The sequence below is a fragment of the Python bivittatus genome, unplaced genomic scaffold, assembly GCF_059951505.1.
Source record: "Python bivittatus isolate LINGU-HERP-01145 unplaced genomic scaffold, Pbiv_v1 ctg000080_np1212, whole genome shotgun sequence".
In the NCBI taxonomy this organism is placed as follows: domain Eukaryota; kingdom Metazoa; phylum Chordata; class Lepidosauria; order Squamata; family Pythonidae; genus Python; species Python bivittatus.
This window is the reverse complement of record NW_028277035.1, coordinates 31,258,396-31,284,884: the sequence shown is the minus strand read 5'-3', so window position 1 is coordinate 31,284,884 and position 26,489 is coordinate 31,258,396. Positions and strand designations below refer to the sequence as shown.

The 26,489-nt window shown below is 38.4% G+C and overlaps 1 protein-coding gene across 2 annotated transcripts in view; it reads right to left on the bottom strand.

The window, feature by feature from the left end:
• JADE2 (jade family PHD finger 2) overlaps window positions 1-26,489 on the bottom strand; it is a 174,842-nt gene that overhangs the window by 58,415 nt on the left and 89,938 nt on the right. For both annotated transcript variants that reach the window (XM_007421884.4, XM_025174858.2), the window contains exon 5: window positions 13,978-14,147. In XM_007421884.4, coding sequence (XP_007421946.2) covers window positions 13,978-14,147 — 170 coding nt within the window. The remainder of the gene's footprint in view (window positions 1-13,977; window positions 14,148-26,489) is intronic.

Genomic DNA, 26,489 nt, shown 5'->3' with positions numbered 1-26,489 from the left:
TGGCTGGCCGTGAATGCCATTCTTTCTTCTGTTCCATGCTTTCTAGAAATATCCAGGCATTCATTCTAAAGCAGCAGGGACAGGCACATCTAGTTTGGTGCTGTATAATAAACAGGGTGTCTGATGGGATTTCTATAAATTCCCAATAAATCAGAATTAATCATCTTAACCAGTATCCTTATCAGCACCTCTTGGTAAGAGTTGACTCATGGTGATAAAGGCTGCAAAAACAAGCCTACTTCTCCACTCTTATTATATTCATGGACAACCACCTGGTAGTGTTGTTTAGAGTAAGCCAGTATCTATTAAGTAAATCTAGACCAGAAGATCTGCTCCTGGGCCATTGTAAGGAATCTGCTCAGTGTACGGAAGCTAAAGTGGCTTACATGTGTTTTGAGTTAGGTGCCATATCCAGCTGAGATGAAAAAGGTGCTATTAGTCTGGCCATCTGTGGATTCAATCCCTGCTCTTCCTGAATGCGGCCAGAGCTTGACAGGAAACTGGGATCAGGTGATAGCATATACATTCTTAAGGCAGGGATTCTTGCTTCCTGTCTTAAAAAAGGCAATGATATGTCTTCTCCTCAAGAAACCATTGTTTGACCTGGCTATTTTAGATAACTGTCATCTGCTCTCCAAGGCAGTAGACTTGCAGTTACAGAGAATCCTGGATGAAATAGATTATCTGGACTCTTATCAGTCAGGATTCAGGTCTAGGTACAGGCTAGAAACTGCAATAGGTGACCTGAGGTGTGACCCTCCTGGATTTGTTAGATCTCTTTGTGGCCTTTGATATTATCTACCATGGTATCCTTCTGGACTGGGAGAGGCACTGTTGACAGTGTTATTTTTCCTGAGTGGCTAGTCTAACTGGGTAAAGTGGGAGAGCAATGAAGTTTGCAGTGCTCTATTATAAGGTGCTGCAGGGCTCAGCCCTCTCCCTGCTGCTGTTTTAATATTTAATGAAGCTGCTGGGAGAAATCAGCTGTTAGAATGAGGTGAACTATCGACAATATGAAGATGATACCCAATTTTACATCACCTTGGGTCCAGCAGGAGTTGTGGTGGAGGTCCTTTCCTAGCACCTGAGGATTATTAGGGCCTAGACTGGAAAATACAGGTTCAGATGAATCCCTAACAAGATGGAATGGCTGCAGATTCAAAGGCCTACTAAATCCAGATATATTCTGTCTTTAGCTCTGAACAGGGTCATATTCCCTGTACTGCTTGCAACTTGGGTTCTCCTGCTACTACTGGAACAGCAGGTAGAGGTCAGGACCAAGAGGGCCTTTGCACAGCTGCATCTTGTGTTATCAACTGGGACCATTTCTGGATCAGATGGTGTTGTACACAACTATACATGACCTTGTCACATTTTGCCTTGATTGCTGCAATTTGTTCTATGTGGGCTACCCTAGAAGACCATCCAAGCTTCAGCTGGTTCAGTATGTAATCACCTGAGTAGTTAGGCACAACCCTAGATTTCCCAATGTAAGATTACTACTGAAGGATATTGGTTAGCTTTTGGGGGCAACTCAAATTGTCTGTTGCATTGCCCGTCTGTTAGCTTAGGGTGCAACTCACTGTGTTGTTTATCTCCTTTAAAGCCTTACAGGGCTCAGGCATGGATGTGTGCAGTAACGCCTCTTTTAGACTGAATCTGCTTGTCCAATGAGATCTCTTGAGGAAATGCCATCTACAAGGACCCTCTGGCTGAGCTACTTGGCAATAGCCCCTCTTTTGTGGAACAGCTTGCTGAAAGATTTCTAGATATCCTCCACAGTATTTGGCTTCTGAAGGGCTTCAGAGGAGAATGTTTGGGGACATGCAGGGTTAGCCTTTTTGTGTTTTGGGTGGCATATCAATACTATTATACTTTATGTAGTTCTCTTGTTTGCTGAAGTTAACTATGATTTTACTTTATATTTATTTATTTATTATTTATTTATTCAATTTATATAGCCACCCATCTCAGACCAGTGACTCTGGGCGGCTAACAATAAAAACAATCAACATTAAAAACAATACAAAAATTAAATATAAATGCAGCCAAGAGATCTTAAAAAACCATCGGTATCAACACAACCATGAAACAGGGCCTTGTACACACTTGGGGCCCCAGGCTCAGGCATAAAGCCAGGTCTTCAAGGCCTTCCAAAAAGCCAAAAGAGTCAGGGCCATCCTAATCTCAGGAGTGAGGATATTCCAGAGGGCAGGCGCCACAACAGAAAAGGCACCTCCTGGTCCCCGCCAGCCGACATTCCTTGGCTGATGGGACCTGGAGCATGCCCAACCTACCAGACCAATTGGATGGGTAGAAACAACTGGGTAAAGATGGTCCCTAAGGTAACCCAGTCCCAAGCCATGAAGGGCTTTATAGGTGATGACCAGCACCTTGAATTGCATCCGGAAACACACCGACAACCAGTGCAGCTCCTGAAGCAGTGGTGTTACATGTGCTGAGTAGCCGACACTATTTACAACCCAGGCAGCTGCACTGGTAGATGTAAGCCACTCCCAGCCTTTAGGAATTGAATGGCACCAAAGTTGCAGTAAATAAATAAATGTGCTATGAAAAACGAAATGTTTAAAGAACAGGACCATATATAAACGCTATCCAAAGAAACTGTTCTGAAACTGTTGAAAAGCCAAATGGGATCTAGCCTCATATTTTCCCAAGATTCTTATATCTGCTATTTGATATGCATTTCCTAGGATTTAATCCCATTCTCCTTTAAAATTGTTAACAGACAATTGTGGAAGGTTTACTAGCTGTGCTAATCATGTAATAAAGACAAATTACTTACTCCTGCAATAAAAGCATTTATTCCTCTAGAAAGAAGCCTAGGCTTCATTTGAACGTCTTCATGAAATACATGGGATACCACCCTTTTTCCCTAGAAATCCTACATTGTTAATTAAGATGAAACCCTCTATATCTATGTTTCTTGCAAGGTTTGCTTAAGACTTGAACACACTATTAAACCAAAACCTGAAAATACTGAGCAAAGAGAATATTGGAAAAATTGGCTCTTAATGTCATCTACTTTCTTTGTGCAATACAGTATTACTTAAAAGTTTGTGAACCCTTTCGAATTTTCAATATTTCTGCATAAATACGACCTAAAACCTGATCTATTCTCTGTACAAATTAAAGAAATGAGTCAAAAACATTAAACTTGTTCATTTATTTATTGAGGAAAATGATCCAAAATTACATATTGGTAAAATATAATAATTAACATTTGTGTGTCCAATAATTTCATGGAAAAAAATGAAAATGGTGTGCTTAAAAAAAGCCATGCAAAGAGTGAGCGATCAGACCAAAGGCCTTATAGTGTTTCTTCAGGAGTATACTTTCCACAGTAGCTAACCAGGTACCTTTGGGAAACCCTAAAAGCAGGAAATAAGTATACAGATAGTCCCTGGGTTAAGAATGCCTGGGTTACAGACAACCCATAGTTAAGAACAGAGCCTACTGTAGCAAAATTCAAATTAAATACAGAATGATTTCAGTTAAATACACAATGGTTCAAGTTCATTACACAATACTACTTATACAGTATTATATAATAATATTGTTCCAGCTTACATACAAATCCAACCTAAGGACAGACCTTGGGAATGGAACTCGTTCTTCAACTGGGGACTATCTGTAGTATCATCTTTACACCTCCTCCACAGCAACTGCTACTGAGAGCCATAGCACATCTGATGCTTGAGGTGGTAATGTGTAATTATCATTTGTAGCCATTGATACCCTTATGCTCCATGAATTTGTCTAAGTCTTTTTCAAAATCATCCATGCTGTGGTCATTTCCACCATCTTAGGGAAATAAATTCTGCAGTTCAACTATGCACCACACCTGCCACGAATCTCAGCTTCTTCCTATCTACTTTCTCTACATCATGATGGAATTATACTTGTTTCTTGGTCCTGCTTTTCCCAATAACTAGTAATTAAGCTTGTTCCCATCTGCAGTATTTTATTTTGCAGCTTCTGCTTTTTGGTAAACTCTAACGTGTTGTAAATAGAGAACTCACATTTACATAGACACTGTATTGGTCAAAATTTAACTACTTCCAAAGCAAATCGTATAAATCTGACCAATGATATTATTGGAAAGCTTAGGAAGAAGGGGCAAGGAAGAGCTTTGTTGCTATTTTGCTGTTAATGGAGCAGTAGATTTTTCAGCACTGAGAACTTTACTGCATTCAGACCATTTGGCTCATCTCGTGGTGAGTTAAATGGTCTCCCATTTTGTTTAAGCGCTGTCAGATAAGGCTTAAAAACACTCAGTATACTGAAGAACTATTACACCAGAAATTATAAATAGAAGCTGCATCTTAAGGAATAGGCTAGGCCACTGCCCATCTCCATATTATCTAACAGCTCAATGGCAGAACAAATGCTTTGTATTGCTGTATTTTTAGGTTCAATCCTTGGCATTCCCAGTTAAATGGTCAAGTTGTAGTTGTAGATCTCCAACCAACAGCACACAATACTAGTCTAGATGGATAGGATTCTCATCTGGTATAAGGCAGCTTCATATATACCACTGTCTTAAATCTGAGTTCACAACTGAAACACAGAATACTGATAATCCTAAGCTTAAATTTAATTATTTATTTTATATTATATTTAATACTATTTTATAGCCTACCCCAATCCATACAAACTCTGGGTGGTGAACAAAATAATTCCAAATATACAAATCATGAAATACCATCATTAATGGATTACCAATGATGGATGTTCAGATACAATTAGGGGCCAAGAGTATGCTGAAATTAATTAGAAGGGCATGGGTATACAGATTTCAGAGAGTATGCAATATCCTAAGCTACATTTCAGGCAATTAATCTACATGTGGAATATCTACCACACAGTTTTATTTTCAAGGATATCTTCAAACCTTTCTCCCACCTCCCTCACTTGGGTAAGGGAAAACCTAAGATAAATATGCTACTCACAATGCCTCTAATCATTTGATACTGACAATACAAACGGACCGATCAGGAATTCACCTGCTTATAACAAAACAAAATCAAAACCTTTGCACCCAAGATTTAATTCTTTTTCTCCAAGGGATAAATAGCTTATAATTAAAGCTGACTAAAGATTGTGAAAGCAACCATTTTTTAAAAAACAAGGCATCACCCCACGAAAAGGCACAGGTACTCAGCCAAAGGACAAACTAGGGATATACTAGTTTCTTCTGGAGAGGTAACACCTAGATGTAAAAATGGCCCAAAATGTCTCTTGCTGTGCCTTCAGCAACATAACAGCCTTTCCTTTGGCTCAGATTCCAATGTAAAGCATCAAATACAGACAGATAGCATTTCTGAAGGGAGACTGATAGTGTGTGGAAGCCTGTAGTGGGAGTGCCAAAATATAAAGTAAACTGAGAATGGAATTCACATTTCAAAAGTCTGAAATATATTGTATAAGAGAGGCAGTGAAGCTGTGGTAGTTATGGGCACAGCACGCTAAATAAACTGGCTAAGTTTGGTGACAAATAAGTTTTATAAGAAGATCAGCCAATATAATTAGACTTGTACATATAGCAGCGTTGTGGTGACTGTATTGCAATGCAGAAAAAAAATGTACGACATAGTTTAGGTGGAGAATTCAACTTCCTGAAAATTGCCCTTTTCATTTTTAACGACTGGATGTTATTGGTCCTTTTGGCTTGGACCAATAACAATATGCTTGGAATTACATATGAGGTGAGATCTGTTCAGACCAATGATTTTTAACAATTCTAGATATGGAAGAGTAGGAATATGACTCATTCCTTTCCATGACCACATTGTAAAAACAACTTATGTTGCAATATAAATTATGCAGAGTTGTACATATGTATAATTTATACAGATCACATAAAATCGGAATTAAATAGGTATGATTTTAAAAATGTTTGTTTAGTATGGAATCCCATTCTGTTCTGAACATACTGAAAATCACTAACTCACAGGGCTTGACATTTCAGTACAATTAGGTACTATTAGAACTTGTCTGGAAGATAGACAACTGATGCCATTCAGCTTTTCTTTGACAGTCCAGTTCCTTTCTACAGTCCTGTTATTCTTGAAGCCAACAGGCAATAGTAAATCAAGCAAATGGCTATGTAGATATGAGATCATCCATGCCCTCAAATACCTGAAGATACCCAGGTATCTTTGTTTGCCCTCAGGTTTTCACTGACTTACTTGTTCTGATGTCACAACAAATTTTCCAGGCCTTGGACCATGTAGCTGATTATTTATAGTGAATGCCTTTGATTCTGCATTCCAAGATCCACCCCAAAATTTAGCCAAGTTGATTTGTATTTAAACAATGAGCTTTCAAGTTAATGCCTAATGGTCACAGAGCCTTTTTATATGAACTGATGACTAACTCTTGCATATAACTTGTAATTTCTGTCTCCCTGTATCCTTCTAATTACAGAATCATAATTTATCAAATATGAAAGGATATCACCTTAATGTATAGTATTAAGTTATTGTATAATATAATCCCTTGTTATGAAAGAGTGGATTTTTAAGGAAAAAGGATCAAGTCAGCTTATTTAATTCCTGTATTAGAATTGCCAAGATACCTACTATAAATCTTTTGCTGAATCTGTGGCCCAGTTATTTTATTACCATCAAACAAACCTCACAGGGCTTAATGGTTTTCCCTTCATCAGCACTACTGTGGTTTGTTTATTTATGTGTATTTAGCTCCTCAAGTTTCTTGAGTCAGTTGTCCGTTTTTAAAGAGCCTCCTTTGGAGACTCTGGATTCTAGGCCAAACTTCTATTTGTATTTTCAGGCCCTGGCCTCCCTTGAGTTTTCTTGTTGGATGTTTCCTTATTACTTTCTTGCTACAAAAGTAGATTATACAGGAGGGAAGCAACAGCACAGTGACACCATTAATTAATCTATGTTCAATGGATTCTTGTGAGCATCCCTCTGGAACTGTTTTAAACAGACTTCTTCTCTGGTGACTAATGGCATCACCAATAACTACTTAACAAAGCAATCCTACAGATGTCTACAAAAAAGTAAGTCAGGTCCCAGTGAATTTGAATTGCAGCCTAAGACTTTTAGACCTAATTCATATAACATATGATGTCATAATGTGGTTTTTTGGGTTTTGGCCACTGGGGCTTGCAAAATGATGAATTAGGACTCAGCCTGAGTCTTAAAATGGACCAGACCTTCGAAGGTCTTAACTGGTTAATATAGCCTTTCTCAACCTTTTGACCTTGGAGGAACCCTTGAAATATTTTTCAGGCCTCAGGAAACCCCTGCACATTCAGGCTTAAATATAGGCCAGAAGCTACAAAATTATTATATTTGTTTCATATGTAGGCCTGTATATGTGCATTAACAGTGTGAACTAAAAATAAAAATGAAACTTACCTCTTTAATATGAAACCTGAGCTTGTTTTTTGCTGCACAAATACTCAATCCTGGGCCGAACTTGAGTTTTGGAGATCAGTTGTGGGAGATTTTTGGCCTTTGCGGGTTGTGTGTTTTTTTGGGGGGCTATTTTGGGCTACTTTTAAGGGCGTGTACAGTTTTTGAGCGATATATCAAACTGTCATGAATGATATCTACAAAATGCATGCTAAGTCAGGTTGGCCGGCCTCCTCCCCTGTCCCTCACTACCAGCACCTTGTTCCCCAAATCCAGCTTTCCCCCTTCTACCTCCTCTCCCAAGGACCTCTTTGCAAAATTAGAGGGGGGCTGATGCCTTGCAACCTCCAATACCCCTCCCCTTAGTTTTTGGACTCCTCAAGCTCTCCTGAAATCTTGGCACCCTGATGCCAAAGCACCACCAACCCTTTTTCCTTATCCCGCCTCTTTCCCCCCAAACCTTTGTGGGTGGCTCCTGCCGCCGCTGGTGCCTGGACCAGCCCAGCTCTGGATCTCCTGTGCCTGCCCTGAGACAGAGCCCGCCAGGCCACTGCACCTGCAGAGGTGTGGCACCTGCGCAGAGGCAAGCATGATTGGCAAGGAGAACCCTGGCTCATTCCTCACCTCTCTGGTTGTGTGTGCACAATCCCTGCCCCCGCCCATGTACACTCTGGCGGGCCAACCCAGTGTTGGAGGTTGGAGGGTTTTTCTTCAGTCTCTGTTTTTTAAAAATAAATGAGGGTGACCTCTCATGGAACCCTAGGGTTCTGCAGAACCCCAGTCAAGAAATCCTTGGTTAATATATCTTGTATTAGATCTGGATAGTAGGACTGCTGGGAAAACCTGTGATTTTTGATCAGCATGCTTTTTAACAAAACAGAGGCTCTAATATGGAATAAGTAGGAAAAGGGCTGTATCAGTGTAATACAATGCTGTGTGTCCTCTTATCTTTCTCCTCTTCACAATTAAAGTGAGGTCCCATTAAATCTGCTATCACCATCTACCCCTTTTCTTGTTTAGAAGTTCTTTTGTTCTTCTCCTTTATGTCTCTGAGGCAACTAGGTGAAACAGTCACATTGTTAACATCCAAAGTGCAGCCCATCATGCCGTGTATTCTTAAGAACAAAAATAATTTAAAAATTATGCCTTGCTAACTCTATGAGCTGTAAATCCTCTTTACAAATATTGTGTTAGGAAAAAATGGCCCCCTTAGTATAAAGATTTGGTTAAATCTGGGAGGTTCACCCTCCACATAGGCCCTGTGAGATATAGGCTTGTATAACTACTTCCCAATGACAATGGAGAATTCCAAAATACCAGCATCAGAAGCCTGAGCCCATTCGCCAGGCAAGAGTGTACCTCATGAGCCTAATATATAGATCAGCAGGAATGATGTTGAAAAAGAATTAGATAGGGATTCTTGGTCTTGCAGCAATTTCTCTAAAAATCTGTTTACTGGGAAGGAAAGGGAGGGAGGATGAATCAGTGTATGCATGTGACCCAGGCCATCTTGGCGCCAATACTTGAGAGTGGTCACGTGTTAGACCTTCTATTCACCTTTGGGCAACTGCTGCGTGAACTGGATATGGAGGGTATTAACATCCTACTCCAGATATGACTGACTGCTGTTCATTCTCTTTGCAGAGACGAACCCATTTGAATGGTCTGTCCTAGGTGTCTTATGTATCTAGCTGGTTTCCATAAGGATCCACCAGACCCCTGATGATCTTGCAGCTGAAGCAGTTAAGGGCCTGATCCACCACTTGCAAGAAGTGGTATCCTCGGCCCTTGATGAGAACAACCTCAAGCATTCTCTCTCTATCTGCCAATCCCAGGTGGCTCCTCAGTTCTCTGAGGACCTCCAGGTGATGAAATGGCAAAAGTCACATCTGGAGTGTAGGTGGAGCACGGTGAAGACTGAGTTTGATCAAGCATAGGTATGAGGCTGATGTAGAGAGTAAAGAAGATGACCTTGATGGAAATATGCAACTTCCATTGCCAGGGTGACACGTGTGTGTGTGAAACATATTTTAAGTCCACAACACAACAAATTTGAAAGTGGCTTAAATACACCTCCCTAATTCATTGAGCTATAGGAAGGAGGAGGAGATACAGCACAATTAGACTTGCAAGATTCTGTTACTGCAGCCAATCTCAATAAAGGTAGTTTTAGCCTTCCTGGGGAATTTATTTCTTGGTCTGGTTTACCTAGTGGGGATGACATCCATGTTCAGGCCTACTCTGTGGCAATAAGGGCAGTAAAGAGTTCTTACTTTTTCACTGTTACTGCATTGGCAGGATGTCATGCAGAGGCTCTGTCCAGGTGTCCAGTATCCTTTTGGGCAAGAACTGTCTTGCTGGATTTCCACCTGGCTGCTGTGACCAATTTCCTCAATATTTTGCTGATAAAGTCAAATGCATTGTAATATGGGTTCCACTTGGACAGGGTCTTATGGGATGACTGGGGCACCATCTTGCCCTTTTATCTGTGTCAGCCTTGCAAGGTAGTCCAGACAGGAAGCACACTCATATGAACTAACTATACTGTATTGTAAGGTTACATTATCAGACTGTTCCCTGGCTGTGGCTCTTCCCACTGTCTGAGCTGAGCTTTTTTGATGGAATCTGTTTCTGAAACTAAACCAACTTCAAAACTATATCAGAAATTAAAATATACATTTAAAGTTGAAATTACGTATTTATGACTTATGGAATAAAGAATTGGAATACTCAATAATGGGACATCTATGGATGTAAATTTTAAAAAATGTGAAGTTTGTTTCTTTGAATTTGAGGTTGAAAATAATCCATCAAAAGATTTTATTCCAAGCTGATTTCATCCTCAAAAAATGTGTCAGATGGACTGCAGATTTTCTCTGTTAGCAGTGTTAAAAATGTGAGGGTATTTGGTCACGTCCAGTTCTGATTTCTTTTTGGAATAATATTGTAACATATATCAATAGATGTATGGGTAAAAAAAATCAAGTAAAAGATATAAATAGTATTTTGAATTATATTCCAAAATTGTGGAATCTGACTATGTTTGAGGAATACTGGTTATATAGACAAGATAATTATATTGAGCCACTGGAAAAGTACTATTGCCTCCACATTAAATTTGGATTCAAGAAAGTAATTTATCTGTTTCTGAAAAGACTGTTTTTTCTACTAATCAAAAAATGACACAATATGTTATCTTTGGCATAGATTTCATTATATTTTACAAGAAAAGACATTTTAATGCATATTTTGATACCTTGTTATTAGATGATTATATGAATATGTAATATATTTAGGTAATTAATATTAACTTAGTATGTACATTTTAGGTTTTTATTTTATTCTTTATTTTCTTAGTTGTGATATTATAACCTAGTAACTAATTAATCTATTGTATTAATGTACATACATTGTTTTTCTTTTAATCTGCTTTGCAATCTGATTTTCTTCGAATTTCTTTTTGAAAACGGCAATAAAATATTATATGAATGTATTCTTGAAAGCAATCTGCAGTCTTCAGTAGGATTATTCAGATGTAAATGTACATAAGATTGCAGTACAGGAAGTAGAAATGTAGTATACATAAGCAATAGGTTTTGTCATGTTTCAGAAAATCAAGCATGGTGTGTGTATAATGGCATGTTCCTCAAGCCAATTTTTCTAAGGAGCCTGACTGTGGGATTGGGGAGGAGCTTAGTACGGATGCTGGGGCTTCCTTCAAGGCTCTGAACTCTTATATAACTAAGTCATGAAAATAAGAAACAGCTCTGAAGCTGAGATGTGGTATGATTCCCTGCAGATTTTGTTTGATATATTTGGTAAATGGCCGAGGCAGCTTTGCAAGAACTGGCAGCCAGAGCACCATTCCACTTCAGAGATGTATGAGTAAATACAGACAGAACAGTTCAGAGGTGAACTCAACATCTTTTCCTTCCCAGTGCAAAGAGAGGCTAATAGGAAACAAAAAAGGGTTTCTGAAGACAGAATCAGATTTCCAATTTGCATGGTATTGAGGTGTCTGTTGAATAAAAAAACAGTGCCCTGTGACGTTGCCTTGGTTATATATATGGAGCTTTGTTTATATGGGACTGTGCTGACCTTGATAGTCTTGCCCAAATCTAGAAAGAACACGATTTTATTCCATGTTACTCTTCCTATGCAGCAGAAAAGGAATGCAGAATTGTAAGTTTAAGTTCATAGCTAAAGTCACAGGATTTCTCTTCCTTCTCTAACTTCCACCTTCTTGATTCAATCTCATCTGCCTAGAACTTATCTGGAGGTTGAGTCATGGCAACTGGACTTTTCTTTTGGTTTGATACGTTTCACTGCTTGTCCAAGCAGCTTCTTCAGTCTTAGAAAGTTGGTTAGGGGGGACCCCATAAATGTCTTCCAGAGTGGCTGAGTTCCTCACTGACATGATGGGCTCGTTGAAGGGACAATAGGAGAGTGATTAGTAGAGTCTTTGGGATGTGAATGTCTTACTCCTAATCCCTCACTCATCCCCCCATACCAACTTTCTAGACTGAAGAAGCTGCTTGGACAAGCAGCGAAAGGTATCAAACCAAAAGAAAAGAAGTCCAGTTGCCATGACTCAACCTCCAGATAATTCCACCTGGATGACTGAGAATCTTCATCAACATACTGCCTAGAACTTACAATCCTACCTGGACTGGAGTTTCCTTACCTTGACCTGGCCCTATCAGACACCTTTAATTTCCCCTGCAACCCTCACATCATTGTTATTTACCTATTTTTATTCAATTTAATTCAACCTTTGTTTTGTTTATACTATTTCCAGGAAAATTCCCAGGTAGGTAAGAAGAATACTATAATAACATAATAATCACAATACAATATTTCTGGGACAGCGTCTCCCTGAGAGTATCTGCCCGCCTCACCAGAACTTATAGGATAAGCATGCTCCAGGTCCCTTCCCTGAAATGCTGCCATTTCATGGGACCTCGGAAATGTGCCTTTTCAGTGGTTGCCCCCCCCATGAAACACCCTCCCACCAACAATCTGGCAGGCCCCCACCCACTTAGCCTTCAGGAAGGCCATTAAAACTTGGCCCTTACCCAGACACTGCGCAGAGCTGTTGGGGCATCTGGAAGGTTGATTGAGGCGCCGGGTTTTTAGTTTTTTATAAGTTTTTATGGGTTTTATAGTTTTATTGTTGTGAGCCGCCCACAGTTGTTTTAAGATGGGCGGCCATACAAATAAATAAAAAAAAATAAAGTTAAATAAAATGAAATAAAACAAAATAAAATAAAATTTTACCACAGAATGGAAAAATATGAAAAATATGACTTAACTGCAATATCTCCAGTGGTATCAATGTGCCCAAAGACACTACTTATCGTGCTAGTCAGTCTTTCTGTCCCACAGGACTTGTTTTTCACACTTTCTAAACAAAGTACTGCCCTCCAAAACTGTCTTCTTTTCCCAAAATGCCTTTTGTTAGGTTCCCCAGTTCAAACTTGGCAGAAGCTATCCAGACACTCACCACGGCATGATTAGATAAGAAGCTCGATTGCATACCAGAATGGAGCCACTTAATGCAGCTAACTGCCCTCTACCCACATGAGAGTGCAGTCCCTTCTGATATCCACTGCAGTTTAAATCCAACACTTTTACCCCTACCTTTCTCGCCCCTTACCGGATACTCTGGTTTGTCCTTCTCAGGCCTGCTACTGAGATTGTAGATGGTTAATGTAATTGGCACTTGTGCCGTGGAAAACGCTAGCTACCAACAGGACTCCCTTGCCCTCTCCTAAGTGGGCTCCATAAGGATGATTAGAAAATAGAAACTAGAGAATGCAGGAGCTCAGTGCCCACCTGTTCAGGAAAAAAAAAAAAGCTGAGATAATAAATAGGGAGGACCCTCCAAAAGCATTAAGCCCTGCATGGCAGGCAAACTCAGGGAACAAGAACCATTTGCATTTCTAGAAAGATCTTTATTGTTAGTAGGGTAATGTTACACAATCGTGACAGCCTGTGAAAGCAATTTTCCAGCTCAATTTATACCTAGTATAACTAACCCAGAGTTATTCTGAGTCTCTTTCTCATGTTTCCTCCTCCCTAAACTAAGAAATCATTTCTGGAACAGCCCTGCTCCCTTTTGTAACAGTCATGCTCCCTCCTCTGTATTCCCAGGGCCTGTTAGACATTCTGTCACAAAGAGTAAAGGCCAGAGAAGGTAGAAGATTGCATTCCAGTAAATTGGTGCTTTGTAACTGGTTATGTTTCATATACCAACCATTGTGTGAATAACTAAGCTGCCCAAGTAGGGCCCTCCACACTGAAAAGACTGACTCCTATTTATTCATCCTTCACCCTCTCAGTTATACCCTCACATTATTTCTTGAATGATGACGATTAAGTAAATTTGTATGCCGCCTGACTTCCAACTATTAGTTCATTAAAGTTTCTTCTATGTATAACCTTAAGTTATATAGCATCAGCCAAGAAAAAAATGTATGCGATGAGAGTTTGGTTTGGATAAAAGAGATAAAATTTAAATTAGAAATTAAAATGCACGCACACATGCGCGCACACACACACACACACCTACCCATTTCTTTGAGCTCCATGTTGAAAAGTTCCAACCAGCAAGCATCAATTTCATCCAGATCATAGCGACTTACTCTCTGGGAGTATGTTCTAGTGGCATCTGAACTGTCAGAGCTGGACAGGTTCCTTGGAAAGGTCTGTGATGAAGAATGGTCTAGCAGAGGAATTATCCTATGGAACAAAACAAGCTTTGATGTAAAAGACAGGTTCAAATATGACATTAGCATATTAGAAACATGAAGGTAGTATCCTGAAACTATCAACATACATACAAAGCTATAAGCATGCATATTTAGAACAACAAACACTAAATAAAGTAACTGTTGAGTTCCATTATCCAGTATGCAAGTTACTGTTTTGGAGTGGAGAAATTCAGGCATAAAATAAATCCTGGGAGTGAGATTCAAAATATCTGCAGAATGTCAGACTGAGGAAAATGATGAAGGAACCTTTCAAGATGTTTCTGAAGTTATCTCTTCCACACTACAAGCCTGATATACCATGAACGAGGAAATGATTTAGCATATCAGGTCATACTGCAAAAGCCAAATTAGAGTCAACATAAAAAATGATGTTGATTTCTGACTCTCTACATCTCTGATATGCTATCAAGACTTATCACACAAAATTAAGAGTCTGTTTTGAAGCTACTGGCAGTGACTTTTCTGACAAGCAGGACATGTCTTCTGAAAGACCTAAAATGAGGAGAATAAAGGATATAATATCCTAAACACTAAATACCAGTTTAATATTCAGGTACATTAAGAAACAAGGGCATTCTGAATAACAAGGGTCATTCAAAGTTGCAGGTATTTCACCTATGACCCTATTACAAAAAGTTCTCTGTTTAAGTGATTCAATTGGTAGGTAATCTCAAAGGAGACTACATGTATTACAATAAACACAGGTATCGTGTGCAAATTAGATGACCTGCAGCTCTTTTTTCTCACTCAGAACAAAACTTTCCTGATGCCCAGCAGCTATTGCTCAAAAATCAGATAAAAGATTCCTTCATTCAGCTGTAATCTGATTACAAATTACTGTAACCTTCATACCAAATGATATTATTATTGTATAAAAAAGTACCCCCAGCATTTATCCTGAGGTAATTGCAAGACAACCTTAAATTATGGAGTAGCCCATGTGCTTCTAAATCCAGAAAATCCTAATGATACCCCTATAATAATTATATTATTAAAATAATATAATTAATTGGTCATCTGATACCTTATAATTTTACCCCATAGTTTGCCCCCCCCCCTTTTTAAGGCAGACTGCTTAATCATAAGACCAATTCAGCAGAACTCCATAGAGGCAGATGATAATAATAGCATCTTAAACTAGCATTGTATGGTTACTGATGGTACTTTGAAACTATCTTAAAATACATGTTATTTTGCAAACCTGGGTAACACCCATGGGTTATAAACAGCCCCTCAGTTCCATTTTTGGAGCCTCCAGAACACTCCTAGATTCAGCAGCAAATATACTGGTTTTAGACTCCCCCCCCCCCCCCGTTTTCAAGGTTTTGGCTATAAAACAAACTACTGCAAAGTTTAAGGTTTATTGTGACCTCACTGCATCATCTTCTTCCCTGTACTATAGGGAGTGATGGGGAGGTGATCTTATCCTTGACATTGCCCAAAGGCTAGAAAAGGAGAAGATATACACATGAAGCCCATAAAACAATTCCAGAGCAGATAAGGAAGCAAAAATCCTCCCTGGCTGCTCAAGAGAGAACTCTACCGAAAAATTTGCTTCCCCCCCCGCATACTCAATCACATTTTTTCCCCTCTGGGACATAAGGGAATTTCCATAAAGTTGAACAGGAAGCCTAACGCCACAGTATTGTACTCCTACAAAACTTTCTCTTATTTGGTATGGGCTTGAATAATCTTCCAACTTCTGAGTGGCTGCCCAAATTAGACTTGAAATAATATTTATTTATATTTCAAATTTGGTCACCACCCATCTCATTAGGATGTGACTCTGGGTGGTTTACAGTAAAAACAAAAAATAAATATTAATTAAAATACAATAAAAATACAATAAAAACCATATTCATACATAAATAATAATATCTTCCAAGGTGCTGCTGGTGGAAAGGATATTAACATACAGGAGCATCTTCAAGGTGCTAGCCACCCCCACAGTGGGTTGCCAAAGTCCTTGTTTTGCTTTGCTCTCTATAAGAATGTCTTTACTGTATCAGTTCAAGAAACTATCTAATCCAGCATTCTGTCCAGCCGTGATAAGACAGATGCTTCTGTGAAGTCAACAAACAAGGCAAGAGGGCATTAACTTGCCCCTGTTGTTTTTTCCCAGGAGCTGGTACTCAAAGCCTCAATTTGTTCTGGTTTATGTTCCTTAATGGGCTTGCCCTTCACCAGTATTAGTAATCTTCGTATCTTGCATGATAAAGTGAGAGAATTATTTCCCTCCAGGCACTTTCTTCACACTGTGACTTATTTTTTAACTCACTATAATTTTCACCTCCCTCTTACCTTGGTTGTCTTCTATCTGAACCAGGGTTCCTATTGCCTATAACATACTGTATATTCATCTGAAGTGGAAAAACAATCAAATCTAGTTTCTCTGCACGTATTTTAGGCAATACACCTAATTTTTACTGAGATATCTAGTTCCTCCACAATTCTGATATCACAGACTGCACTGATAGCCCTCTGGTGGGCAGGTGGCAGGGGGAGGAAAGGTTGCTGCAGCTTCGTAGCGACAGATTATTTGCTTTTTTTTCCTTTTTCCATGATGCTACTCCTACAAGTCTATATTCAGTAGCGCTAGAAGGATCACAATGGCACAATGACAAATTGAGAAACTTCTAATAGCATGTACTTTGTCTCTTTACTTCACACATACTTCCTTACTCCTTATCTTCTGTCTTCATGCTAAGGACACACATCACTACATTTGAGCCAGGTGGATTTTGCCAACAGTTTCTACTTTTATTTCACAATCTTCAGAAGATGCCACCAGTTCAAAGAGTTTATATAGTGAGACCAGAGATTCTTTGAAACTTAAAATGCTTTCTGCTGACACCATTAGGAACTGAAAGTAGTCACCCTCTCAATCCCATCCCCATTAAATGTGATTCTTCTATCTCCTTTCAGCCTTGCAAATATTACTTGCTGGTAGTATCTCCCCTTTTTTTGATTCTGAAGTCAAACAAATAACCCTGTGACAAAATCTGCCTACATCAATCTTCTCATAATATTAGACACAAGAGGCTTTCTTTCCCCTGGAACTTATAAAGATATGACTCAGAAAATCTCATGTACAAACAAACCCCCTCTTCAGAACAGGAGAAAAAAAAGAACATTTTGGATGTGTATATATTATACGAATGATAAATGAATACAAGCTGCTTCAGCCTCAACTGAAATACAGAAGGCCAAATTATGGTAACTATGAAAGTAATTTATGTTGAAGGTTTCCAAAAGCAGATGATAAAACCAGAGAATTCTGCTTCCTCTAGCCTAAACTGTGAAAGTTAAAAAACAAAAACAAAAACAAAAACCTCCATGATGCATACTCTTCTTAAAGATATTTTCAAAGCCTACCCCACTTCTGCAAAAGTTGGTAAAACTCAGTATTTTTTTTTTCTGGAAGTCAGTTTTATATACAGGTTATTGCAAAGCCCTCTCAATCCAGAGTTATATCTGAATTTACAGAAATATCTCAATCCAGAACAGACTGCTCCTGAAAAAGTCAAATCTGGCTCGACACCTTGGTTTTGAGCAAGATTCAGAAAAATTAGGAAAAACAGTCTGTTACAAACACACATGTATGTATGTATAATTTTTCCAGGAGAATAGGATGACACTTCATAGAAATCACTGCCAGTGTTTTCAAACACTTTTTTTTTTTAAAGAAATGTTTTACTTTCAGTAAGTTGGTGCTCTGATGAAACTGGTACCATAACATCCATTGCCTGCTTCATGAATTATGGGCATTTCCTCACAGCCTCATTCACATGTCCTTGACTTGGCAGAAAAGTATGTCACATAATTTGTGCAGCCTCACGGCTGAGCTTCAGTACACCTCAGCAACGAAAGCAGGGTGGGTACTGTCCTTACAGATTTAATACAGGACAGTTGCAGGGCAGTATCTGATGGATTCCCAAGTTTCCTTTCCCTTCCCACTCAAGGGTTATAAATCAATCAATCAAATCAACAGATAAGTAATACCCCAATCTCCAGAGAAAAGGGAAAATATTTACAGGGTACTCCCCTCCCCAACATCTTCCTCCTCTTCACCTCAGCTCAGTTCAGCTGAGTAAGCACTGAGTCACAGAATATGGAGTTGTCAAAGAACACTAGATTTTAACGGGGAAGAAAGATAGCGGAAAGCTAATTCTGAAAGTGGACGTGAGTCAGAATACTGAACACATGCACTCCATACTGCAATATTTTGATGTAGATGATTCAATTTATTTCCTCCAAGATCAATTGTGAAGATACACAAAAAGCCTTCCCTCCCAGTGCTAAATGGGAAGATTTTAGAGGCTAAGAAAGGAAGTCAAGACTTTTTCTTTTTCTTAAAAAACAAAAAAACCCCAAACAAACAAAACCCTCATCCTTTTCTCCCATATATATAAAGTGTATCTTAAGTCAGGCCCCACACACAAACTTCAGTCCCACAGACAATTTATAATATAAATTACACTAAATATTCAAATTGGTTGCCATTTTCTTCTAAACACTTCCTTACGCATTTGATGCATAGCTTCTGAACATTCTTAACTACAGTAATGTTTACTCTGAAAAAAAAAATTAATAAAACCTAAAGTGATTGGCCTACGAGCCCTGACTTCTGGTATACCCTGCACTGTATATACAAATAAAGTGCTGAAGTTTGCCTCTGGAAGACTCAGTCCCAGTATATGTTACATTCTGAATTTTCTGAATTCAGGCTTTAGAAAAGAAGGGGAAAATGCTTCCTCCCACCCAATGACTACATGGTACAGTATGCCATATGTCATAATAAAGTGCTCAGATTTGTCAAGCTCTAAGGAATCTATTTCCCACCAGCTTATGCAATCAATTCCTCAAATTTGTATTTCGACATTTCAAGTTTTGGAAATCATTTAATGAATCAAACTCAGCATTTATTCCAAATTAAACTCTCACTGATCTCAGTGTGATTTAAACACATGCAATGTTTGCTGGATTGCAAGCTGACCAAGGACATCTGCAAGGGGGGTCCAAAAAGTCAAGATAGCCGTGCCTGTGACTGAAGCCCCACTCCTTTTTTGCCCGCAACACACTTTTTTTGACTCCTTCCACTGTGCCCTTCTCCCCCACTCTGGGATAGCCCTGAACATGATCAAGAGAAAATCTGCCAAAACAGAGAAAGATCAAAACAGACTACAAGTATAAGAAACAATGGAACTTTTCATACCTTATTTGTTCAATGCATACTAGCAACATCACCTGTCTACCCCCTCTACTCCAGTGCTTTGGCCACCCAGCAAACAAACCCTGAAGTCTGAGAAACAAGTTTATTTTATCTATTTATGCATTATATTTCTCATCCTCCTGATAGTCAAACTTTTCTGGGCAGACTAGAAACTTTTCAGTATTTAAACGTAATCATTTTGAAGAAAAATACAGAAAAATAAATAAATAAAAATAATATGCAAATGAATAGGTTTACATCTTAAGCAAGACTCTATTAATTGCTGCATATAATGTTGAAAGAAAAGGGTAGGTAGGTTTAGCAAGTTCTATGCTGGGATTGCTTAAGGCTACTCAGAAAACTCAAGCATGTTCTTCTAGGGTCAAGTAGAATTAAGACATCCTCTATTCTCATCCCTAAAACCTTCTACATTGAATATGGAAGTGCAGGTACTCTCTAAGGTAAGTTGGAGAGTACCTGTATAAATTAAATAAATAAAAAACAGACATATCACAAAATTGCCCTGTCCGCCCATGCCCAGTTGAGAGAGACTGAAGGAGAGGCTAAAAGCAGGAAAACATTCAAAGATGAAGTAGACAGCTTCTTCTCTCAACACAGTATTTGTATTTTCAGCTTATGAGAATTGTAATAAACAGCTCATAGTGTAAATCATTATCTCATGAAGGTGCTCCAGCAAAGCATACTCAAAGTGCAATTCTGCAACTACAGCTATTTCCACATGCTACTCCTGACGGCAACTGTTCAGTAGAGCTAAGCATAGGTTTTTATGTCCTGAAGCAGTGTCACCTGATGGATCCAACAACTGTGCCTTCTCTGAGATGGTACCTGCTCTACGAAACAGCCTCTCCCCAGAGTTACGGACAGCCCTGACTCTACTGGCCTTTTGGAAGGCCATGAAGACCTGGCTTTCCCTGCAGGCACTGGGACCATGATGTTAGTTACTGAAGCTCTGGCATGGATATATATGGTATGTGGGAATCAAGATTTTCACATGGGACTTGACTTGGTTTCTTCTTTGGTTTTAATGGATTGTTATATTTTTACTTTGTTTGCCATCCAGAGTTGCACTGGATAGATAGGCGGCCATATAAATTTCATTAATAAAATAATATGCGTGGAGATGCTGGTACATGTACTGTAGGATGCTTTGTAAGGAATGTGTCAAATATAATCTATAAAAACTGGCCTTAAACACTGAGCAATAAGCATAAGAAACCAAGGTGCCTTTTTGTCCATACAGTTTCTGTGTGGTGGGTAGGAGGCATTAGGCATTAGCTGTTAACTTTCACATTCAACAGGAGCCCTGCACCATTACATATTATACTTGCCACCTAAAGAACAACAGCATCACACACAATGATATACCCTCAGAGGAAGAGTTTCATCTAAGAAGCAAACTCCGATGCCAGCTCTGACAGTTCCTGGCTCATTCAAGAGGTGAAGCTTGCCATGGTATTTGCAAAGATCACATTTCCCCCTTGAAATATCACACTGTAACACAAATGCCAATATACAGCGACGCTGACAAAAATGAACAAACAACAGTATGTCCTTCAGGAAAAACTTCTGAGTCTGAGATATTTGTGATCATTCAATTTACTTTACTCCAACATTTTCAAAAGAACAAACTTCTTGGGCGATTTGTCCCCCCCCCAAAAAGGGATATGAGTCTTACCATAGTTGCCATGCACAAAGAGGAGAAGCCCTACTAGAGAATCTAAGGATCCATATTGCTTAGCATGCAGTTTCCAAAAGTGAACAGTCCAAACTTTCAGAGGTACTCAAAATGAGTATAAGCCTGTAAGACCTTACACTGTCTCCCATTACATCTAGGTTTTATACGCATTCCATGCCTGAAGTGGTAACTTCACTGAGGTACTGGGACTAATACTCATCAGTAGATCTTCAGCATATACATATTGCTCATTCTTTCAGGCTAGCTTCTGAAGTTATATCTCTGCATCTTAAGGTACTGAATTCTTTACACAAACCTTCCCAAATCCGATGACCTTCAGATGCATTGGAACTGCAACCTCCAGAATTACCAGCCAATTTCTATATTCAGGGAGTTTCACTCTGACACTTATGGGATTGGCTGGAGAAGGTAGCAGTAAATCAACTGTGTTGAATAGCATTTTCTTTTAACTGTTCTGAATCTTCCACCTGTCAGGAAGTGAGATTTTGCCTGTCAATTTCACTGGCAGAATCTTATTCTCAGTATTATGGAAAAAAGGAAGGGGAAAAAGAGTTTTCTCCCTAACAGCAATAAGCATATAAACCTCTATCATGTTCTCTTTTAGTCAATTTTCCATTGAAAGCCCTAAACACATTAATCTTTACTCTGAGAACATGTTTCTGCCCCTGCATTTGTGTGAGGAGGCACACTCTGGGCTGTGGTTTCATCTGTAAAACTACGCTGCATTGAAATATGTAAGGTGAGCCCATGGAACGTTCAAGTTTATTTATTTACAAGTGGCTTTAAATGAATGAAAATTATTTGGGATCAATTTCTATCCAGTACTGTGATTGGTTCTAATTACTTGATTTTACCATTCTTACTAAATCCTGTTTAATAAAAATATGAACCATAATTATAGTAAAGTATTATTTGCGTAATGTTTTAAACATGCATTCCGAAAAGCTGTGTTGAAAGGCTGGACTCTAAAAACATACTGTTAAATACCTTTAAATAAATAAGCAAGTAAGTACATAAATAAATCATTGTTTTGGTTGCTCATCTCAGCTTCCTCCCAAGTGCTACAATATCCTATTGACCTGGGGCAATTACAACTGTATACATTATTCTAAGTGCACCCTAACTGGCCTGAATAAATTGCTTTCAAGACAAGCATAGCTGCTTTGCTACTAGTCTCTGTGCCCATTATAAAACTTTGAGGGGTTTTAGTATTGCTTCTGCTTGGTGAACATTCTCCATTTGCTTCTAGTTCTAAATCCTGTTGTACTAAAAGAATATATCCTATCTTATGATTACTTAAGTTTATCCAGGTTCCTTGGTTATGTGGTTTAGAATACTATTAAATTACTGTTCAGTAACACCTCTTTTGCTACTTCTGTAACTTCTATCTCAACCAACTGACCAATCTTACCTCTAGGTGGTTCCTTGCTTCTGATGTACTTAAATTAACTACTTTTCAAATTATTACCCTTAATATTATTAGCAACCATTCTTTTCATCACTCACTACAGAGAAGAGAATCTTTTTGTATGTGGAAATTGCATTATCTATTCCCTGGGGACTGCAAAAAAACATGGTCAATGACTCATTACATTACCAAAGTGCCCAAGGGTGAAATGTTGGACTTATTTCCCCCTATTTTTAGATGATTTGGGCAATTTTAAGATCAAAATGGGTAAAAGTTGCAAATTAAGATCTGAACAGAACATTTCAATCCCATCCATTAAAGGGGAACAAAAAGAATGCTGGGTGGCCATATGCAGCCTATGGTTGCTCACTGTAGACTTCTTATCTTCTTGTGTTTCTTTTCAGTAAGCTTTTTTTCTTATTATTTGGAACGCATTCTATTTTGTAGGGAAATAACTGTTAATCAAGCTGGTGCCTTAGCTAACCATAGTGACATGCTCTTGGATTTGGTGAAATCTTACTTGATTTCAGATCTTAAAAAACCCTCAAATTATATCCTTGACTTTCCTTTTCAACTTTTTACCATTTTAGTGAAGTTTCCTCTTTTGAATTCAGGTATGTCTTTGCTAGATTTATAAATTAAATTTGATAGCACTTTTACCCATCTATTATAAAACAATGCCATTTCCATGAAAATAAATTGTTTACAGCTAGTCCACTTGATTCCTTGAAGGGACATTTTACACGTTCATTAAAAACTGTTAGCAAAGTGTAATAAAGAAAAATTAGTGGTTATACAGTAAAAAAAACACACACCTACATACATTACAGGGGTAAAAGTAAACTGAACATATGGGAAGAAAAGAAACCAAGAAAAATAAAACTTACCAATATTACAATAATTATTATTAATGTTAAACAAATTAATTTAAAAAATAACTATGTTAAACATAGAAGTTCAAGATAAAATAAGGAATATCTAGTTTTGGAAGGAAAGATGAGAAAATAGGTCATTGGTCAAATTTAAGAGGAAATGTAGGAATACCAAGAAAAATATAATTTATGACATACATTTTCTTTAATATAAACTGAAACTGTAGATATTTACACAGTACCCATGTGAATGATTTTAAAAGTTCTTTTATATCTTAATTATAGGCACTAGATACCAAAATCTTGAAAGTGCACAATAAAATTTTAGGAGAACGACTCATACTTATGATTTGAATAAGTTGGTTGATAATATTTTATAACACTGAAGCAGGAAAAAAAAGGAGTATAAGGGATTGTTGGGGAATATTTATGCATCAAAAATACTTAAAGAATTTAGAAAGTCAACAGTCTGGATCCAAAGAAGTAGGAGAGGAATTCCACTGATAGGTCAGGGCTATGTGGCCCCCTTCTTTTCACTACAGCCCCCCTCCCTATCCAAAAAGCAGGAATGGGGGGATGCAGCAGAAAATCTTACAATCCTATGTTTCTGTTGGGAAGATCCGAAGAATGGTGTAGCTTGCTGGGTTGTTACTGAGACTGCCCAATGATAAAGTTACTGAGATCTGATAAGAAGGAATCTTCATAGTGTTAGATTACAGAATTAGAAAAGACATTTAAGTAACTGAAACAAGACCAATGCAGGAAGTAAATATTAAAGAGATGTTTAGATGAATTCCCTAGGAGGTGCTAAAATTGTTTATGCTACACACTGGGTAGTAAATACAACACCAAATTTGATGGAATGGTTATTTCATGTCTGTCAAAGCACCAAAATGGAAAAACTTGATTTATATGCAGCAAGTTAGGGACACAGGCAAAGAACGTGATCTGTGCAGTACTGAAACAGGAAATTTGGGCAGATTTCAGAGCAATTTAAACTTTTTGTGATAGCTTCCATATTTCCTAATCGAATGACTGGATCTCATTAAAACCATTAATGTGCTCTCTTCACAGGGCCATAAAAAATTGTTTTTACTATTTAAAAACAGTGATAAAACAGGAACTTTCCTTTAGAAATATAATAATGCTGATTTTCATGAGCAATGTTTGTTCTTCTGTTTATTTATTGGACTCTGTACCTATCGGAGGCATAAATCAACACTACTCCAAATGACTATTTTAAGTTATCAAAATGGAACAGAATCTATATAAACTTGTTTTCTGTAAATATATTTTCTGATAAATTTGTAGATTACTCTCTCTCTCTCTCCCCTCCCTGCCTTTTTTTTTTTTTTTTGGCAAGAACAAATGTTTTGTTATTGTTTGTGTAGATTTGAAAACATTTTCTAATTCTTTGTATCTGGAATATCAACTCCTTGTTCTGTTCAGGCCAGATTCTCCACAAACCGTATGTGTTTTAAAGAGAAGTACATCTTTAGAATTCTGACCCAATTCAAGTCCAAACATCTGTCAAAGACTTTAAAGTATCACTACTGCAGATGTCCACCCTAAACAGTTACTTTCTTGACCTTATGGTATCAGCACAGATGTCAAATCATGAGGCAACTGACTGAAATAGAAAGTGATTGCAAACAAACACTAAACCAGCCATAGCTGGTGCCACAAAGTACCTCTGAAATGACGTAGCTCCACACATGATTAGGCTTTTAAGTCTCTGTTAATCCTATTCAAGTAACTGGCTTACATAGCAGCCAGGTTACAATAGGTAATAATCTGACATGCAGTCAACTAATGATCCTCAAAAAAGATTTTTTTTAGCCTAACATAAAAATGCAAATAACATTCACTCTACATATTCAAGACTGCATTCACATGAAGGGCAACAGAACAGCATTGGTACTTCTGAATTATTCAAGATCAACTGCTTGTTCCCTTTCCCATTTGTATTCGGTGAATCATCTCTCTACTTTCTCCAGTGAAAGGGTGGGAGTCATGAATATCTGGAATCTGATTTCCACAGCAGAGAAAATCATGATGGACTGGGAAATCTGCCAAATTAGGAGTCCTTCTGCAGTGATTCTCTGGTGGCTCCACCTGTTAAAACTTGTTTGGCTGGGAGTAAGAGGCTGTATGGAGTCTGGAAAAGGTAATCCATGCGAAACTAAAGAAAAAGTGGGGAATTTTGAAAGTGTGGTTCTGACCAGGCCATACTTTTCAATATATATTCCTCTTCAGGAATCCTGTCTTAGGGCAGACACAACAGAAATAAATAAATATCAGAAAGACAGCTGTTAGCACAAAATGGGTTGCAGCAAGCATGAAAAATGGTTGGAGAAAAAGAAAGTGAATTTGTACAGGGTGGGGGGAGCAGTGAACATGTGTGATTATTTCATGCATAAACTACATCACTGGGATGCAAAACCTGGGGAAGTTCACTCCTTCCTTTTGTTCCCCTTCCTTGTCTTTGGTACTTGATGCTCCTAGTGGGCATGTACATGAGAATGAGCATGTATGAGGGCAAGGAAGCAGAAAAAGGATGTGAACTTATTCTAGGAACAAGATCCCGGAGATCCTTGGCTCTAAAACAGCTACTTTCAAACCAGTGTAGGCCATCAGTCCTTCTTTCATGTCATGAGTTATGATGATGATCTTTTATTCTCTTTACTGGAAACACGTTTGTCCTGAGGCTTAAGGTGGTGACAGGATGAAGGTGTTTTTGTTTATGAAATGCAGAGAGGGAGGGAGGGAGGGAGGGAGGGAGGGAGAGAGAGAGAGAGACAATGCACACTCAAAAGCATAAGATATCATATGCAGAAGGTATCATTTAGCCTAATAAATCATTAAAGCATGACCACATAGGATAATATTCATAACTCTTTCCATTGTGCTGATACTAAGGAGGAACAGATTGATGGATACAGTGCATAGATTGATGACTGCATTGGGGAAAGATATATAGATAGTGTTTAGATGAATGTGTGGTTTGCACATTTGAAGCCCCGATGGACGGATGAAAAAATGGGTTGATGGAGGTGGCTGAACAGAATATGGTGTAAATAAGAAGAAGAAGTATGGAGGTT